This window comes from Rhamphochromis sp. 'chilingali' (genome assembly GCF_963969265.1).
Source record: "Rhamphochromis sp. 'chilingali' genome assembly, chromosome: 18".
In the NCBI taxonomy this organism is placed as follows: Eukaryota; Metazoa; Chordata; class Actinopteri; order Cichliformes; family Cichlidae; genus Rhamphochromis; species Rhamphochromis sp. 'chilingali'.
Genome location: NC_137945.1, coordinates 12,402,701 through 12,423,044, shown reverse-complemented (window position 1 = coordinate 12,423,044; position 20,344 = coordinate 12,402,701). Strand labels below are relative to the sequence as shown.

At 40.0% G+C, this 20,344-nt stretch overlaps 1 protein-coding gene across 4 annotated transcripts; it reads right to left on the bottom strand.

Moving 5' to 3' along the window:
- Nucleotides 1-5,503: 5,503 nt before the first annotated feature.
- cdv3 (carnitine deficiency-associated gene expressed in ventricle 3) lies at nucleotides 5,504-12,662 on the bottom strand. Of its 4 annotated transcripts, none has more exons than XM_080864958.1 (5): nucleotides 12,230-12,662; nucleotides 11,530-11,603; nucleotides 9,086-9,219; nucleotides 8,746-8,911; nucleotides 5,504-7,588 (listed from the first exon to the last, which is right to left on the bottom strand). In XM_080864958.1, the coding sequence occupies exons 1-5, from the start codon at nucleotides 12,413-12,415 to the stop codon at nucleotides 7,462-7,464; spliced, it is 687 nt and encodes a 228-aa protein (XP_080721084.1). In that variant the 5' UTR covers nucleotides 12,416-12,662; the 3' UTR covers nucleotides 5,504-7,461. The 4 variants fall into 4 exon arrangements, with proteins under 4 accessions (XP_080721084.1, XP_080721083.1, XP_080721081.1 ...); XM_080864957.1 differs by having other exon boundaries at nucleotides 11,530-11,606; nucleotides 12,230-12,661; XM_080864955.1 differs by having other exon boundaries at nucleotides 8,746-8,914; nucleotides 11,530-11,606; nucleotides 12,230-12,660.
- Nucleotides 12,663-20,344: the final 7,682 nt, after the last annotated feature.

The following is a 20,344-nucleotide window of genomic DNA, read 5'->3' as shown; positions in this document are numbered from 1 at the left end:
CACTGACGAGAGAACAGAGAATATGTGGCAATTTATTTAAAATCCTTTTATTTCTCTTTACACTTTACAGGTTCATCACAACAATACAGCTGCAGCAACAGTGAAAGAAGACGCGTGATGCTAAAAATGTTGAAGCGTGAATCTTCACAGAGACAGACGACCATGATTCTGCTGGTGTTACCGTCTTCTCTGAATAAACACTAAAATTATGTTGTGGGAAAAGTTTTCTTTATTTATTAAACTTAATAAAAGGTCTTTTAAAATGTGTTTTTCAAGAGATGGAAAAAAAGACCTACTCTAACATAGGAATTAATAACTGACGTTAAATTTTCACGTTAATCATATTTCATTAACAATTAAGCACTGCCTGGTTATTTAAGGTCTAAGAAACTGAATGCATCACATCAGAGTCGGAGCTGTAGGGGCGTTTCTAGGACTTTCTTAACAAGGTGGCAGAGAGGGGGGCAATAATCATGTATGATCTCAAATTTAATGTCCTCAGCTTGTAATGTTTAGACTTTGAAATGCAGTTACTTTGATTACAGTGCTTTGTTCTCTCACAAACCACAAGCTTTACATAAAAGTACATACAAATTTAACCTATTAACAGTTAGACAATTACAAATCAAAAATAAAGTAAGCTAGTCACACGCAGTAATGTAACAGCTACACATTTTAAAATCAATATTAGCTCATAGCTTTAAAAGTCATTTTAAATGTAAGAGTGTTTTTTCTGCACATTACTTGCAGAAACGTGCAGATCGAATCACCGGTGTTGTCAAAACGCGACTGTGATTCTGCGGAGTGATTGACAGTACTGTGATCCAATAAGATAAGGCAGTTTCAGATGGACAGTTTTCTAAACCAATGACGGTGGGAGTTAGAGGGTAGGCGATCAGATTCCAAGAGGGGTCTAGAAGGGTGGGTCTAGAAAGGGCGGTGCCACCCCATGCCACCCTTTTAGACTCACCCCTGCTGAGCTGAGCATCAGCCAAGTCGCAATCAGCCAAGGTTTCAGGTGAACCCATTGCCCCACCCTATGTGATTTCCTGAGGTCAGATCGCCCAGGATGTGAGTGGGCGTTAAGGCGTCTGGGGAGGGAACTCAAAACTGGATTATAGATGGCAGACAGTTGGTGTCGTAAACCACCGCCTCTGTTCAAAGATGGTCATTCACAGTGGACATAGATGGCTTCTTTCACTCCTCTTTCAAACCATCTGTCCTCTCTGTCCAAAATATGAACACTGGCATCCTCAAAAGAGTGACCTTTGTCCTTTAGATGCAGATGGACAGCTGAGTCTTGTCCCGTGGAGGTGGCTCTTCTATGTTGTGCCATGCGTTTATGAAGTAGCTGTTTGGTCTCTCCAGTGTAAAGTTTTGTTTAGGAGGCAAAACTCCTAAACACAAACTTAACAACTGCATGCGGTACAGTGTAGAGAGGAATGTCCAGACCTCTACATTTTGGTTTTAGAGCCGAGAACCTGCAAATTCAGCCCAATACAAACTAACTCGACATGACAACACCCGTCTGAACAAAGACCAAAGCTGGTTTTGTTCTTTTTTTAACACTATTAGTTTACATTTGGATTATTCCAGTTCAAAAAATCATTAATAAAATGGATAAAAAAAATGAATAAAATTAATAAAATGAGCATTTTTAACCAAACATAACACTTAAGAAAGAAGCAAAAAAAAAATTTAAAAATAAAACGAAAGAAAGAAACAGTAAGTAAAAAGGGCCTGAATTATATTAAACTAAAAATGTTGTTTTCTGAAGAATAAAGCAGACTTTGTGAGTGCAAACATGTTTGCATTTGCTAACAAAGTTGAACTTTGATGTTAAACAAGAGCTGAAAGAGTCTCCACCTACAAACACTTGCATTATAAAACAGGAGGTCTGTGCGCAGACGGGACGCTGATCACATCCACGATGAGAGGACTCGCACTGCTCTGTTTGGTGGGATTTATTCTCACAGCTTCGGTAAGAACATTCATATCCCTGTTTGATCTTCATGGATTTACTGAAAGGAAGAAATTTAAATGGTTGAAAGGAACTAACGGTCTCACTGAGCCAATAGCAAATTATAGTCTTCATAAATATTTAGATGTCATTTTATATTTTTGTAGTTTTGTAAAGCTATTGTTTAACTGGTAAGTTCGACTCCAGATGTAAACATGAGTTTGAATTAAATATATTTTTTCACCAAGAATCAGCTGGAGTGATTCATGCTGCTTTGCTTGCTTTGAAATGTCAATGACCTTTCAGCACTGAGGGAAAAGAAAGAGGCAAAAAAAACCCTCTAGCACTGAATTTTGTATCTGTCTAACATTATTCTGTTTTTAAGTTTTATCAGGTAGTAAATACAAACACTTGTCATTACATCTTAACCTCCTAGGACCTGGCGTCCACATATGTGGACATCACATTTTGGGTTATTTAGGCCAAAATACTCAATTTTGCTCTACATGGGCCTGATATCCACTTACGAGGACATTATGCTGCTACTGTTCTATCAAAATTTTAAACGAATATCCTCATATGTGGCTCTTATTTTTCTTAAAAACAAAAATAAGGTAAAAAAAACCTTTGTTTTTACATTCATCGGGCCCCAAACAGCCCAAATATCAAAGAGAAATTAAAAATGCATGCCGGTTTAAGAGTTCGGGTCTTAGGAGGTTAATCCAATCTTTAAGAAACAACATCACCCAATCACAGCCTCTAAAACGAGAAAACAAAAGTAGATAAACTCAACACAAAAATAAGGAATTTTTGCAGCTTAAAGTCATCTTAATTTATTATTTGACATGGATGGTGTGATCTTATATAGGTCATATACAGATCATGAAAAACATATTCTATAGCTATTTTAATATTAAATCTTTGTCCCTTTAGTTTTTGCAACTTACATTTCCAACTTCAGTGTCATCAATGTCCAGAAAGAGAGAAAATATGAAATCTTTTTATTTCCACCTTTTTTGTGCAGCTTCCATAATTACTTTTTTTTGTTTCGTTTTATTAAAATGTTTCTTCTTCTTAAACATCAAATGTTTTATTTTAAGAAGACTTAAAGTTGTTCTTTGTCATTCTAGCATTCAGCTAGAGCTACAACTACCGTAAGTACTACATTAATAAAACACCAGAAACATCAACCAGTATTTCTAATGTTTTATATTTTCATGTTTATCGGTTTAAGTAAAGATTACCAAAGGTACCCTGACGAATTGTTAAAATATTACAAAACTTGACATATCTTTCATTTCTTGGTTTGATGGTGTGTAAAACTATTTGTAGATTAGATTTGATTTAGATGTCGGGGGAAAGGTTAAGTTTAAAAGCCTGTAACTAATGTAATCCAATGCATTTCAGAGAATACCCACCTCTATCTGGCATGCTCTATCCTCTAATAATACTCGTTCATCACCTAGAAATGGTACACAGGTAAAACACCTTCAACACAGCTTTCATAATGTCTTACAACAACATTTAATCTGAAATAACACTGACAAGACAGCTGAGAACGTATGGCAAATAATTTTTTATTTTCCTCCTGTATATTATATAGGCCGTTCATCACAACAATACAGTGGAAGCAACAGTTGAACCAACAGTGAAAGAAGACGCACCAAATGTGCTCTAAAAACTTCAAAGAAAGACACCGTTCGACTGATGGTATAGTCTTCTCTGAATACACATTAGAAACCTATAATTAAAAAGTTCCTCTTATTTGTTATTATGCTTTGTATAAGGTCATTTAAAATCTATTTGTTAAGTAACAAATAGATTTTAAATGACCTTATATGAATGAAACAACAACAAAAAAAAACACCTACACTGACCAAATTCAGTTTTATTTATTTTTCTGTTATTTAATCCTCACAATGTTACTGGAGGCCAAAGTAATACTATCCAGAGTAACTTTCTGGTTAGATACCATAACCAGAAAGTTACAATAACGTCTGTTTTAACTGGATTTAGAAGCAGGAAATTAGAGGACATCCAGATCTTTATGTTATGTTATGTTAATAGAAATTCCTGCAGTTTAACTAATTGGTGTGTGTTACGTGGCTCCAGGGATAAATAAAGTTGGGTGTCACCTGAATAGAAGTGAAAATGTACGCTATGCCTTCAGATGCTGCTGCCTAAGGGAAGCATGTAAATGGTAAACAGAAATGGTCCGCGCAGGGAACCCTGTGGTACTCCATAATTAACCTTAGTGTGTGAAGAGGACTCCTCATTTACATGAACAAATTGGAGCCTATTAGATAGAAATGATTCTAATCACTGCAGCGCAGTACCTGTAATACCGACTGCATGTTCTAATCTGTGTAATAACATATTACGGTTGACAGTATCGAACGCTGCGCTGAGGTCTAGCAGGACAAGCAGAGAGGAGTCACTGTCAGAGGCCATAAGAAGATCATTTGTAACCTTCACTAAAGCTGTTTCTGTGCTGTGATGAGCTCTGAAACCTGACTGAAACTCTTCAAATAAACCATTCCTCTGCAGATGATCTGTTAGCTGTTTGACAACTACTCTTTCAAGGATGTTTGATATGAAAGGAAGGTTGGAGATTGGCCTATAATTACCTAAAACAGCTGAGGCAAGTGATGGCTTTTTAAGTAGTGGCTTAATTACTGTGAGCTTGAAGGGCTGTGGTACATAGCCGATTATTAGAGATAGGTTGATCATATTTAAGATTGAAGAATTAATTAATGGCAGGACTTCTTTGCGGAGTCTTGCAGGAATTAGGTCTAAAAGACACGTTGATGGTTTGGAGGAATAATTACTGAAGTTAAGATCAATTGGAGAAATAGACTAAATAAATATTAATGGTATTGAAAGTAGCTGTAGATAATGTTACTTCTAGAGACTGAGGTTATGAATAATTTTTTCTATAAACATTTTCTTTTAGAATTTTATTTGCAAATAAATTCATCAAGTTATTAATAGTTAAGGTTAAATGAATGCCCCGCTCAGAGTTGTTTTTATTTTCTTCAATCGGTGATGAGTAGTAAGATGTTCTAGCTTTACGGGGCTTTTTACAAAAATACAAATAAAACAAATTAATGACACGCCAGTTCCACAGCAGCTTACGAGTCATCTGCTTTAAAATGCAAATTTAAGAGTCAACTATGTCCGATTTAAGGTTTTGCTTTGTTTTATTTTTTTCCTTTCAGAGTCATACGCAGTGTAGATGTAAAAGTATTAAGACAATCAACCTCTGTGGGAGGAGACTTGGGAGTAAAATGTTCGAGTTGTACGTCAAATCCAGACCCTGAGTGTGTTTGGTGGGGGGTGGGTTCTTTTAAATTTTGAAAGTCAGTTGAGTCATTTGGCTGTCAGCGGATGCACGATCCTATGAGGCGTTTCCTCATAGGATCGTGCATCCGCTTTAAAAGTAATTCTACTCCCTCAACAGAGGTAACAGACCATCAGCACAGATTTCATGTCTTACAACAGCATTTTATCTGAAATAACATGGACAAGACAGCTGAGACTGTGTGGCAATTAACTGAAATCATTTTATTTATTTATTTTTTCCTCTGTATACTTTATAGACTGTTCATCACAACATGTCATTGGAAGCAACAGCGAAAGAAGACGTATCCAAGAGACGCTAAAAAGATGAAAACATGAAACCTCCCAGAGACAGACCACAAAATCTGTTAGTTTCACTGCCTTCTCTGAATAAACATTAAAAGGCTGTATTTAAAACAAAGAAGACGTTTCTCTTATTTGTTGTTATGCATGTATAAGGTCATTTAAAATGTGTTTTTCACCCAAGAGCTGGAACTTTTGTGTCGGGACAAAAAACATCTACTCTGACAAAATGAGACAATATAGGAATCGATAATCGAGGGGACATCAGATTAACACAAGTCAGGCGTTTACAGCTTCAAGGATTCAGACAAGACTAAATTCACAAGGATCACTTTATTTTTTTTCTGTGTTGAGGGTCTTTTTCATCACAAATATTACCCAGCAGGATGTCCCAGCAGGTATCAATGCTCCCTAACATATTCATGGGAAGAACATACACAACATAACTTCATTTCTTTATGTTTCTAAACACACTGCTTTAAAGCCCACTGGATATTAACTGGGTGTCGCACAGCTGCACAAGCTACCTGTTTTACATGAGGACTGCGATTTTTGGATTACCTGTGAGGAAAAAACGCAAAAGCCTTAAAAATCGGGGGGGTTTAGTCAGTATGGTCAAACATCATCAAGAAATCAGCATTTGAAAGTGGTTTCCAATCACTCAGACCACAGGAAAGCATTTGTTACCAAAAGGCTGGTTTCAGATTAGAAACAAGCTTTAATGACTCGTCTGATGTTCAATGAGAAAAAGGGCAGCAGAATCAAACAGTGGATATGAAAGACAGTTAGTAGTTGTAATCATCAGGCAAACTAAAACAGCACTACATTCTTGAGTTTGTTTTTCTTTTGCATGTTTTTTGTGTCTTTTTTTTAGCAAAGTGGTGAGATCCGGAGGCAGGCAACAGCCCGTTGAGACAGCACTTCACTTCAGATGACAATGCAGTTTCTTTCTACCAGTAAGGCCACTTTATAAAGAAACATCTAAATGAGGACCGCAACCTATCGCTTCTTGTCCATTGCTCTCTGCAGAGTGTTGTCATCGTGAATTTAAAAGGAAAAGAGAAGAAGAAAAAGAACAATGTTTCAAGTTTCTAAATTAAAGAGCCTGATGGTCAGCTTGTAAGCAGAGGGAGGGGAAGGGGGTGGGGGGAGGTTGGTGTTCGCCCCTCCCCCCTTCCCATCTCCACCACAGTGAGGGTAGGAAAAAAAAAAAAAAGAAGAAGAAGAAGAAGCTCAGTCCACATGGTCACCACCAGCTATGCTGCTGAGGTAGTATCCCCGCTCTCAAAGTCCCAACCGCAACTCAAGAAAAAAAGAACAAAAATACACCTCAAAATAACCGCGGGTTATAGCGATCTTGCAAAAAAATAGATATTCTCACATAAGTTTGTAAAATCATCTTGCCTAAAGTCATCTTCGATCCTCTGTGGCTTTTCTCAAAGCAAGTCCAGAGAGAAGTTGCGCCACACAACCGCTGCTCTGAGTACAATCCACAAAGGACACCTGTGTCGCCTTTTTGTTGCTGCTGCAGTGTCGTACGTTTGGGTGTATTTCCTAATTCCGTTTCGGTGGTTCCCTCTTTCAGCCCCTTCAGATGCAGTCCTTCAGTTTTGCCAACCAAACGTATGTGAAGTGTGTTTACTGATCTTTTTAAAGGGCGTGTCACTGTATGTGCTGCAGTGGTGGGGTGTTGTGTGTGTGTGTGTGTGAGTGTGTATATGGGGCTGTGTGTTGTGTGTGGTGATGGTGGCATCGTGAGCTCTGTCAGGACTGCAGTCCACACAGCTTTGGGATCAGCTTCCTTCAAAGGGGCTGGGCAGGACCGTGCTGGAGGGGCCAGGGGACAGAGGGACGCCGCTCTACTTATCCCCCAGGATGGCGTACTGGTTGTCGAGCTGCAAGTGCTGCATAGAAGCGCCACCGGTCTCCTCTCTGCCACGGTTCCTGTGTTTCACAACCTCGAAGGTCTTCTCCATTTCTCTGTCCCTGAAACACAAACATCAGGTCATTCAAGGAGCGAAAGCAGCATTACTTACTGTAATTATGGTGGCACCACAGTATAATCATTCCTGCATAACTGAGCCTTTAGACACTTTATGTCCAGTGAAAAACTAAGTACCCCCTTACTACTTTCGTAGCTATCGAGAAGATCAGTAGCAGCCGGCTGCTGCTAATCAAATGACTTTGATCAACTGAGCATCAGTAAGTGTGAGCACCTCTATAACATGAGAAGCTTTGGCAGTTTGCTGGTCTGGAGCATTCAGGTGTGTGTTAACACAAAGCCAAGGACGAAAGACATCAGCAATGATCTCAGAGAAGCAACTGTTGCTGCCCATCAATCTGGGAAGGTTTACGAACAATATGAAGTCCATCACTCTGCAGTTAGAATGATTATTAACAAGTGGAAAATATTCAGTTGCTAATATGGCAACTTTTCACTCAAAGGTCACCACACACCACACCTCAGACTCTACAGGCCTCACTTAGCTTGTTAAAAGTTCAAAGTTCATGAGAGCACAAAGACTGAACACGTTTGGCTTGTTTGGAAGGTTGCAAGTGAACAAACCACAAGACTTCTGGAACAATGTTGTTATGACAAAGTGCACAGAGCCACATTTGGCTAATCAGCACAAATGGCTCACGCACAGTGGTGAAGGGGTGATGATTTGGGCTTGTTTTTCAGACTGTGAGTAACCATGAACTTGTCTAAATACCAGAGTATTCTAAACATGAGGCCATGTGTCCAATAATGAAAGCATCAGGACAATGATAACAAGCCTAAGAACAAAGTTTAGTACATATTTAAATACCATATTGGAAATAAAAATTACAAATAAAATAAAGCCAGAAAATCAAAACAACTACTGTTAACAAAAATGGATTATGTGGCACACAAAGGCTAGATGCTACAGCACAAACAGGAGAAAATAAGGATGTGATGACTACAGCGCTAACATCATTGTGAGACAAGAATACACTGCCACGTAAAACTAGCACGGCAGAAGTCAACCCTAACACAGATGCGAGAGTGAAATAAGTGATCTACAAAGAATCGCCAAGCAGTTCCCAGAGCTGAAGAATATTTTGCCCTTAGGCTCATCCAGATACGTTATTATAACGGTTTTCCTGTAAACTCTGCTTACTTGCGTGTCTCAACGTGCTTGGCGGTGGCCAGTAGAGAGGGGAACTGTGTGTCACTGAAGATTTCAGGAGGGCCCTGGGTCGGGCCTCGTTTGGTGGTGGTAAGTCGAGCTCCCGGAGGGCGATATACACCAGCGGGCTTCGCCTCAGGTACCTCTACATTCTCTACTGCTGAAATGAAATGCATCAAAAAACAAAAATCACTGTGCTGCTCAAAAAAAACAATGGAAAAGCTGAATTTAGATGACTGAAACAAAAAAGGTTTTGAGGGTTTCCTTAACAAATAAAGGCCCTCAGGTCCCCCAGGAAGAAAAAAGGTCGATTTTACATCGGTTTACTCACCCACAGGAGCAGGAGGAGGCGCGGCACCAGACTTGTTCCAGGGACCTTTTTCACCTCGTTCTCCACTGACGAGAATGATCTCTCCATCCTCACCAACCTCCTCCTTCTCGTACTCCTCTTCCTCTTTCTCGTCACTACAAACAACCAGGAGGCAGTAAAGCATAGGTGAACACATGCCCAGGTGCCCTGCTGCTGATATAACTGAATGCATCAAAGCTGATAAGGTTAGGACAGAAACCTCCATGTCCTGTGTGTCCCTGTACATTTACTACACAGCAAAACAAAGATGCTTCCTTTTATTTCCATCACCAGAATGACAGCATTCAAATATGGCTGATTTAGAGTTTTGGGTTCAGAGCCAAAGACTCACAAAAAAAACAGATTTGGCTTCCATCCCCACTGCAGTGCACCTCCACGCTGTTTTAATACTATGGATATTGATACTTCTTGATCACTCTGTGAAAGTCCTGTTCTGGGCCATCTGGCTTGGGCCCTTCAGTGTGCAGAAACCTCCACCTCTGTGTCAAACTGACCTGTCATATTTAATCGCTGGTGATGCTGGACCTCCAGCTACATATCAACAAGCAACAAGTAGTGTCGACCGTGCCCAGGCCCAAAAGCGTTACATCGGATGCCTGTTCTGTGAAGTAGGACCAACCCAATCACTGCTTACGACCAACTCTACTCACCAGACTTTGTCTTCTTCCTCAAAATGAAACAGAAGATTAACAGTTGCTGTTTTAATACAGTGGAGGAGACATAGTGTGCATTGCTGCAAGAACAGGACTTCCAGGGAATGATCTAAAAATAGCAGGAACACTGGAAGAGGTCCAGAGGTGCACAAGGACATTGCCTGCTATCCCCTTTTAAGGTCAACTTAAATTGGGCATGATTTTTGGATCTTGAGGTTAAAGTTGCACCTTGCGAAATGTTCGGAACGGTTTGTGTGGACAAATTCGTCCATCCTATTTTAGGGAAGTCCGATTGTGAAATTCTAAGTCGGTACCAATAAATAACAATCAGGATGGCAGTGGAGAGGTTTTTTTGTGTGTTTGTTCTGTTTCTAATCAGCCACTGACAGTGGCGCATGTCAGCTGATTAGCATTTCTTTCACCACTCCCTCTGTTTAACCTCACAGCTAAAACAGCTGTTCTTTTATTTATTCACTCAAGGGTTCAAATTATTTATACTGTGGAGGTTCAGAACAGAAACTCTTAAAAAAATAAAACCAAGGCCCGGAGCCCAGAAACAGCCCGGCGGGGCTTCAGTCCACCCCGCAGGATGCCTTAACTCTTTACTCCTTGAAAATGTTCTAGGAGAAAACCTTGAGGCTCTTTTCTGAATTGAGTGGTTACTGGCATTTTTTCAGACCTTCTTGTAGAACAAAACTGCCTGTGAATCAGAAGTTAGAGAGGGTGGTCTCTGTCTATGCAGTTACCACTGGAAAGACCCGAAAACTATTCCAGTGGTCGTCAAACCACGCCTTTAATGATATATACTGAGGTGTCAAAACTCGCCATTGAGGGTACAGGTGAGGTCGTCAGATGTCGCCTTTACATCTCGTTGTGATCCAAAGTGATGATCTAACCTGAGCCAGAGGTCTGACTCAGAATTGGTTTTACTACCAAACACCAGCCATTGCCCGCTATACTACACCAATGTATATGAGTAACAGATTCGGCTCTTCACCTGTCACAGATTTATTATCGTTTCTATTTATTTAAAAAAAAAAAAAAGGATGTTTTTGACAGTTTAGCACAATATTTCTGTTTTCACCTGCAGAACAAACTCCAGGTAACGAGTTTCTGATGGATTTCTTAGTGTTACCACAGTAGCATTTTTCTGTAATAACATTTGACTGAATGTTGAAACGGCACTAATTTTTCTTAGGACATAATGTTTTATGAATTAACAGTTATTATGAAATGTCTGAACTATTTTAAATCAAACTGAGCTGTTTGTGGCTTAGTAATAAAATAGTATGACATCTGTTCTACAGAGGCAATTTATTATAAGTTCAATTAAATTGTATTTATCTAGCAGCAAAAAACCCCCCACAAAACGGCTGTCTTAAGGGGTTTTATAATGTAAAGTACAGACCCTACAATAATACATAGAAAAACAACAATCAGATGAGTAAGCAGTTGGCGACAGTGGGGAGAAAAAAAACAACCCTTTTAACAGGAAGAAATCTCCAGCTCAACCAGGTTCAGAGAGGGGCAGCCATCTCCTGCGACCAGTTGTGGGTCTGCTGAGGGGGTCAACTTGTGTTTCTCAGCATTTAATCCATGAATTAATTCATTGAAAACAGGAAGGATGCGCTGTTGCTGTTTGAAAATTTGACTTCTCTTTCCACCCTCTGTCCCAAAAACATCTGTATGGGAGTGTTATCTCCTGCAAGCTTCTGCTGAAGCACAGCTTAACCAAACATGTTTTAACCTCACCTTATCTGCAAAGCCTGGAGTCGAAGCCCGCTGTAGTCCACTTCTTTGTGCTCAAATTCTTTCCACTCCTCGTCCTCCTGGGCAGAGGAAAACATTAATTCGTGCACCTCACAGTGAAATCACACTTTAACAGGCCTCTAAGATCACTGTAGTCCAGTCATCATTGTGTGTGTGACAAGTCGTCAAAGCTAATCGATAACACAGCTGTATCACCTGATCATATCCTGATGTTATTAAGTGCTAAAAAGATGCTGATCTGCTAACAACTTATAACAAATGGCGGCTCGGCCTTGTTGAGAAACCACGATACAAAGAGGAGGGCTGTCAGCTTTACCTCCTGCCGGCACATGATTAACATGTGGATTTAAAATGTTTACATCTAATCTTATAAGTCAGAACATATTTAAAAGATCGCACTCGAAGTCAGAGATCGTGAAAAAAAAAAAGCTCAAAACGTGCGTCGTGGCACATTGTTGTGCCACTGGAAACCATATGCCGGCTTTTCCTTACATCATCCTAGAAAATAAACTCACGTTATTACCCCGACCTTATAAAACAACGTACGGAGGGGGGGGGGGAGGCTGCCGCCAAGCAGGGCTTCTCTCCCAGAGGCTCTAATTCTGATCCGGGAGCAAACACCCGGCCGGACACCGGTGTGTGGTAGCGATGTGAAAAGTTATCGCAGGGCAGCGCCGGTTACCTTATCGATCTGAGCGTCCTGGTTCTCGTTTTTAGTCGATTTCTCCTTCTCCTTCTTGGTCTTCTTCAGTGCCGCCGATGTGGGCCCCGCGGCGGACTCCTTCCCCTTCCCCTTCTCTTTCTTCTTCTTTTTATCCCTCTTGGCAAAGAAATCGTCCAGGCTCTTCTCAGTTGGTACATCCGCCATTTTCAAAGAGCAGCGTTAACTAGCTTCAGTCAGACAACCGAGCAATGACAAACGTGAAAATAAGCACTCAGACCGAGAGGACAGCGGGTGAAGCGAGCAGAGGAGATGGAGTTACTCTGGAGTCCTTTCACTTCTTAGCTTCTGTTACAAGCTGACTTAAAAAAAAAAAGGTTCACTCCGGTCCTCTGCCCGAATCGTTAGCTATCCTGTCAACCATGCCATGCAGAGGCTATTTGACAAATCTGTACCGTCAACCGGAAGCACTTCTCCTCGCTTCCGCTTTCTTCTTCTTCGCGGTTAACAGCAACAAGGTGAATTAGCGCCACCTACTTGCCCAGCAACTTGCCTGGGAACGTTTAAGATCAAACAAAACGCAGTTTTAAAAGTAAAATTGTGTTGATTTATTATTAATGGAACCTACTTGGCCCTATGTGGAAAAGTAAACGTCCCTTAAACCTAATAACTGGCTGTGCCACCAATGGCAGCAGGAACTGCAATTAAGAATTTGCAGTGAGTCTTTCACATCACTGTGGAGGAATTTTGTAATAATAATAATAATAATAATAATAATAATAATAATAATAATAATAATGCATTTTATTTGAGGGTGCCTTTCTTAATCTCAAGGTCACCTTACAAAGAGAAAAGAAATCAATAAAACAGTAGATTAAAATAGATTCTAATAAATTAAAATACAGAAACCAGCAAAATACAACCACAAACAACAAATAAAAATAAACCCCCCCAACAAAAACAGCAAGCAAAATCTGTATTAAAGCGAGTAAGCCAGTTTAAACAAGTAGGTTTTGAGTTGTGACTTAAACAAGGGAAGGGAATCTATATTTCTTAAGGCTGAAAGAAGTGAGTTCCCGAGCTGAGGAGCAGAGCGACTGAAAGCTCTGTGCCCCATAGTGGTAAGGCGAGCAGGTGTGGCAGATGAAGATCTGAGAGAGCGGGAAACTGTGGTGATATGAAGCAGATCACAGAGATAAGGAGGGGTAAATCTTTTTTGCAGAGTTGTTTTAATTTATCTACAATGGAAGGTTTTCCAGCATGAACAGCCTGTTTAAGGTCATGCCAAAGCAAGAAGTCCCAGACCATCACACTGCCACCACCACGTTTGACTGTTGGTATGAATTTCTTTTTATGAAATGCTGTGTTAGTTTTACTCCAGATGCAACGGGGTGAAAACCTTGTAAAAGGTTCAGCTTTTGCCTTGTCGGTCCACATATTTTTTTGGAAAACGTGAAATGACTCTTTGTGTTCTTTTTTGGTCAGCAGTGGTTTTCTCCTTTGGACTTTCCCATGGATACCCAGTCTCTTTCTTATTCTTGAATAAAACTATTGTTGTATTGTTGAATGCTGCATGGTCTTTAGACGTCTTTTGCAATCTCCTGGATAGGTCATCAGTGTACTCTTAGAGTAATTTTGGTAGAGCGTTCACTCCTGGGAAGGTTTACCACTGTTCCCCTAATTATAAAAAGCAGAGCTGGGCTCATATGTCAGCACATGTTATCCAGAAGCAAGGAAAGAGCTTAAACTAACCACAAGGTGTGTAACAAATGCGATCACTGGTGTAAATAAGTGCATGGGTGAAGAAATGATGTATGCAATGTTGTTTATTTGCACCAAAATCCAAAAGATGTCTCAGGGAGGGGAGCCACACAGCATCTGAGCACTGAGGGCGTTTATAAAGAACAATGGCTCACTGAGCCCTGGTTTAACCATTGTCACCAACTGGAAATGAGCCACACCACCTCTGCAGATGAGACCAGCCACACAAACAGGCCAATAGGAAAGCAGGGTGGAGTGTGGCATCACAATAGTTGGAAAAAACGCTTTAATTGCTTTTATTTGTCCTTCATTTGAGTGATGTAGAACCTGTAATCACAATAGTTTACCTCTTTTTTTTCTTAAAGTTAGGTATATCAAAATGTCATGATTTAAACAAACTCAGGGCTCGACATTTAATTTGGTGGGATCTGGTCACCCCACAAAGTCTGTCCAGCGCAGCTTTTATTTGCAGTACCCTCACTTGCACTGTCTGCAACCCATAAAACAGAGGCCTGTCCTCTAGAAGCAAGTCTCAATACTGCTATCTTGGTAAAAGCTCGGGTTAAATATTTGGCAATTACTTTGAACGCCGTCTAAATTAGCTTTAATTCAGTTGGTTAACAGAACATAAAATCTGCATATCTGGAATAAAATTTGAACAAGTTTGATGATTTTGTTCTATGGTAAGGTTTAAAAGCTTTTTTTTCCCTCCACCAAATTTCAATGCCAACTCCTTGCTGTATTTTCCTTCCTTCCATCCTTCTTGGGTATTATGTCTCTTTCTTATAATGTCTTTGGCTCTAATAGCTTGTATGGGTTGGTTTCTATTATATAAAAATAATGTTTATATTTTTGCTGTACTGTATCCACATAATAGTAATTATAACTTGCTTGGATAAACTGATTGGCCAATTTATTCCTGGAAAATTGAAAGTGGCAAAATTAGAAATGAAAATAAAATAATGAAACAAGTAGTGCTGTGATTCCACTGGGACGACATCACAATGGATCGTATATTTTAACATTTTGTATTTTTTTTTTCTTCCAGAATAATAATTTGGACAAAATAAAAGTGTGTGTTTTTGTCAAGGACCAAACCAGATCTGGACTCAAATACAGGAATAAAAGTTTAACAGGTTTATTGAACTCACAAAAAAGTCAATTGTTTGGTGTCTTCTGAGTGAAGCAGGTGGGTGATATCTGGAGAGTTTCTCCTACACAGACTTCCCCTACATGTGGCGAGGGAGTATCTGCACAGCAGAGAATCATTTAAGCTCAAAGATAAAGCTGAATTTCTCACAAAATCTAACGCACTACCCATGCTGCACCTCATGTGCTCCCACTACCACAGCAAGTGCAACACCCCAGCAATTTCTTCTGGGAACTGTTCCACCTTAAGTAGTCGCTGAGTAATCATCAGATTGCACCCAGGTGAGTGATTGCTCAACAGCTTGCAGGTGTGGCCTGCCAGCAGAGGACACACAAGAAGGCTCAGCCTCTGAAGCCGACAAGCAGAATTACAAACACACACCCCCACGTGCACACAGCGAGATAGAGGGAAATGTAGGTTGGCACAGGAGGACGAGGGGACCATGACAGTTCCTTTGTTATGAAGATTTAATCGTTCTGAAAATTACTGCATTTTCAAGCACGTCCTGAATGCAGATAACATGTTGTCGTGTCCCTTTTAGTTATAGATAATTCAGATAAGAGAACTGTTCTGGAAGTTGTCAGAGTGTTTTTAAGAAAGAGGCTATTCCAGCTTCACAGAACAACTCAAACTGGCTCCAACCAAACCAACCAACAAAACAACAAACAGGCCCTAAAGAAGTACACAACTGGCTTTGTTAAGTGCTACCTTCAAAATGCATGCAGTCACTGGCATATTTAAAAAGACAAAGCCCAACCAGACTGACCAACAAAAGGAAGAGATTACGGTGGGCAAAAAAGACAAACCCAAGAGGCCTTTACTCCAGAAACTAAACTAGCCAACAGCTTTCAGCTGGCCTGACATGAGCGGTGAATGATTGATTAGTCTTTTAATGTGCTGAGCCTGCATTAGGTAACACAGTCTACTGCTGGAAAACAGTAATGACCGTTTCTGGGTCTCTGATATGCCTACGCAGAATAATTATTAATGAGTATGATTCATATCTACAGTTATTGTTATGGTAATTTGGGGGCTTTGAAATGTTCCCTTTCCTTTCACATCAGTGTTTTTTTTTAAGGTTTTTGTGTGTTTCTATTTGATGTGACTACTAAGAAAAGCTGGGATGCAGTTCAAGATACGAATAAATCAGAACGCAGAATTAGTTAAAGCTTGTGTTAAAAAATGAAAAATGTTGCAAGGACAAAATATCAACCTATAAGTTTGCTTGTTTGTTTTAAATAAATTGGCTCATTTCGAATTTGTTGCCAACAACAAGCTGCAAAAAAGTCACATTGTGTCTTATTCTAACATTTTAGTTAAAAGTTTTCAAATTCTTGCTTGATATAAGATTTCAGCTTCTCAACGGATGAGAAAGATGAGAAGAAATGTCCTCCTGTGACTCACTTTTTGTTTTATATTAAGTCAGATGGGTGATTGTGGTCCATTGTTACCTGGACTTCTTTACATTAACGCAAAGAAAAGCTGTATTGTTTTAATTCAAGCAGAAAAGGTGTTATTAAATATTTTTGAGCCCTTGATTTGAGATTGATTTCTTGATTTTTGGTCAGCTATCTAGGTGTGCCGAGGACACAACAGAAGCTCAGAAGGAACAGAGCTTTTGCCTGTGACAGTGGTGGATCTTAGACGGGCTTCTTCACTCTCCACTTCTTAAAACCCGTCTCTTTTCATTGGCAAGAGTGTGAGAGCTGATTTTTAATTGTCCCTTTGGTCAGTACTTGCTGTTTTAAAGCCCTTTATGAATAAAGTTAGCTTGACTTTGCTCTTCTTGGCAGAATTGGTTCATTTAAATTGATTGCTTTTCTGGCACAGACCTGGCTTTTAAAAATAGCCCACACATTTTAATAGTGTTGAGGCTGGGGCTTTGGGGAGGCTATTCCAGAAGCTTAATGTTAGCCTGCTTTATCCATTGCAAAACCAGTTTTTATGTGTGGTTCACTCAACAGTGTCCACGTTTCAACTGTTTAACTGCTGTTTGGGGTGAAGTTGAAGAATTTGGAGGTAGTACTACTCCCAACATCCAGTACAACCGGTAGCAAAACAGCCCAGGAGCATGATGTTACCACCACCATGCTCAAGAGCTGAAAGCCTCACCTTTAATCCTCCAAACATACATTCTTGCCATTGTGGACAAATAGCTCCATCTTTGCTTTATCTGTTCATGAGGGCAGCTGCAAATTTCAGCCAAGTTTGAGGGTGATGATTTTGGAACAGGGGCTTCTTTCTTGGTTGGACAGTGACGCTGGTATTCCAGCAGCTCCCAGTTCATGGCAGACTTGTGCTTTGATGGTTCATGGGTTGTTCCTGAACATCCCAACCAGTTTCCTCTTATCTAAGGATGACGGTTTGGGTCTTCTTCCAGACTTCGGCAAAGTTGTGACACATCCAAATAACTTGCACTTACATACTTGGCTCCAGGAGACCGTCCCAAGTTGTGTAAATATATAATTCGCCTTTTAAACGTTTCTCCGAGTTCTTTGGACTTTCCCATTAATCTCAGTATTGCTCAAACCAGTGAGTGCTGTCAAACAAATCCTTTTTATTTGGCCAAGAGAAAGTACCAGCTGTAGTAAATAATGCCTATGTGTATGTGTGTGTGAACTTCTAACCCCAATTTTATATTAAATATCAGTAATGATGGTTAAAGTTAGAATGTGTTTTCCTTTCAAAAATAAGGATATTGAAAAAAAACTAGCAAAACAATTAGTCATTAATTAATTTACAAAGACTTTCTACAAAGCCAACAAATGGGTGAATAACACTGACTTTAAAATAAGCTTCCTCTCAGCAGTAAAGCAGGCTTGTAAACAGATTACCGAACTGACGTCAGCATCCCGAGCCAGAGGTCACTTGACCAGATGCAGCACCAGTGCACAAAGAGAAAAATCCAGCTCGCTGCCTCAATGGATGTGCTGTGCTCGGCAAGACTGTTTACAGTGCGCGTTGCGTAATCAACAAACAGGTAGCAGCTAACTAGTCAGAACAAATCAGACAAACAGAGTAATCCATGGGTTTTTTCCCCATTGTTTTATTGCTCAGCAGTAAAAAGTACAGTGTGTATACGACAGTACAAAAAATACATAATGTTGAACACTGCTCCACCGTGCCACTGAACATTTTTGTAAAATATCCACTTTTTGAGCGTGCAAAAAAACAACAAGCCCGGCTGTGAGCATCCAATGCGGGAAATATCAATTAGCTGTGTTGTTCGCCATCACCTCTTCACCAGGTGATCTCAGAACAACATCATACAATACGGAGAATCTTCAGCGACAGTAGAGGCAGACAGCATTGATTACTGAAAAAAACGGCAGCGATGCAAAAGTAAAAACAAATGACAGAAGGACCACAGATTTAATAATGAAACTAAATAACGCACTTTTGATTAAATCGCCTCTGTACGTGCTCACAGCATTCTTCATTTGTCTCAGCATATATTTTTTTTAATTTTTTGTTTTTATTGCCTCTAACACAGCCTTTGACACGGTTTGCAATACTGGATAAACACGCCGTCTATGGAGGGAGACACTTACAGTAGCAAGGGTGGTCTAAATGTTTCCTACAGCAGCGAGGAACTCTTTCTCGCACATGACCGGTAGCTACTCCACGATATACACGAGAGACAAACAGACGGGACAAACGTACAGAGGCACCCACAGGAGCGGACGCACAAAAACTGAGCTGAACGTCGCACAGAGTCTCAATTAAACTTTAAAGTAACCGTGACATTTGGTTAAAGGGGGCGGCACGTCGCAGCTCGCCTGCTCACACGCACGCCTCAGTGCACCTACATGCACACGCATACTGATATATAAAGGGCCAACGTAAGGAATTAAGACATCTATGTGGTCCCTCTTCGCAGAAGCTGGTGACGCATGAAGGGGAAAGGCCATTTTAAGTCCGCTCCATTTTTATTGAGAGCTGAAAGCTGCTATTCAAAACTGCTGGATGCTGGACTCCACATCGCCCAAAGACCTGCTCAGACTGACCGATAAGATCCAAGCCTGTATTTATCAAACTGCCGAGGGTTAAAATTCACCTAAAAACAAACTGCAGAACTGGTGAACTTGTGTGTTTCCATGCTATCACTGTCTGCTGCACAGCACAGCTCCGGTCTTCACTGTTTTTGACTGTTTTTCTGAGGCTAAGGTGTTTGGAATCATCATCATGCACTGCTGCCTGCGTCAAAGCCCCTTAGCTGCTATATAATTCCTAGAATGTATCTCAAAGTGTAGCAGCTGTATACCTGATTTCATCTAATGTTTAAATTTCTGTTTAGAATAATATTTTTTTTAAAAACCAAAGTGAATCAGTGAATTCATAAAGGGCCCAGCTCCCAGAAACATCTTTTCACTTTAGCGAGTTTTTATTGCTTTGCTTAAATTGTGACCATGAGGTTTAATTCTTACTTTCACAATAGAAACGTATTGACTCTACAAATTAATTTTAATGTTTTATTTTATGTATGTTTAATAACCAGGATGCCACTACAGCTTTACACCGTCCCCTCAGACCCCCTAGTCCCCTCGATACCTGGCAAAGCTTGTCTGTCTCTGTGTTTTAGGCCTGTGATTGACTGGCTCCAACCTCTCAGTGAACCCGGGCTGGATAAATGGCCAAAAAAAATAGATGGATGTTTAATCATCTTCTTAATTAGAACATTACCAGATAAAAGAACATACATTTTTAATATTAAAATCAATCTGTGTATCTGACTAGTCTGAGCAAACTGATCATTTGAAAGCCACTCTTAAGGGTTGAGTCATTTTAATGCCAGTCTTTACTTTTAGTTCTAAATGATCATTTTTAGTAAGTTTGATAAATACAGGCTCAGATTTCACAACCATTATTCCTCCACATATCCCTGCCTCTCCTCCCCCCGACTTATCTAGGTGCTTATTCAAGTTCAACAGGCTGTAAGTATTCAGGGATTGATTTTAAAGGAAAGTTAAACTTACAAAGAACAGCTTTAATCTTTTTTATAGCACATGTGTCTCTCTCTAAAGCAGATTTTGTGTGGCAACATCCACAGTGCACTCACCATCAAGCCACTGCAAAGAAACAAAACCACATATACTCTGTAATTTTATAAAGACAATAAAAACCTTTATCACAATTAAGCCTTTTGTAGAAAATGTACATCAGAAAAATACGCAGGTGCATCCTCGTAGTAAATAAGCGTCTGTTTACGCCGCGCTTCTTTCAGG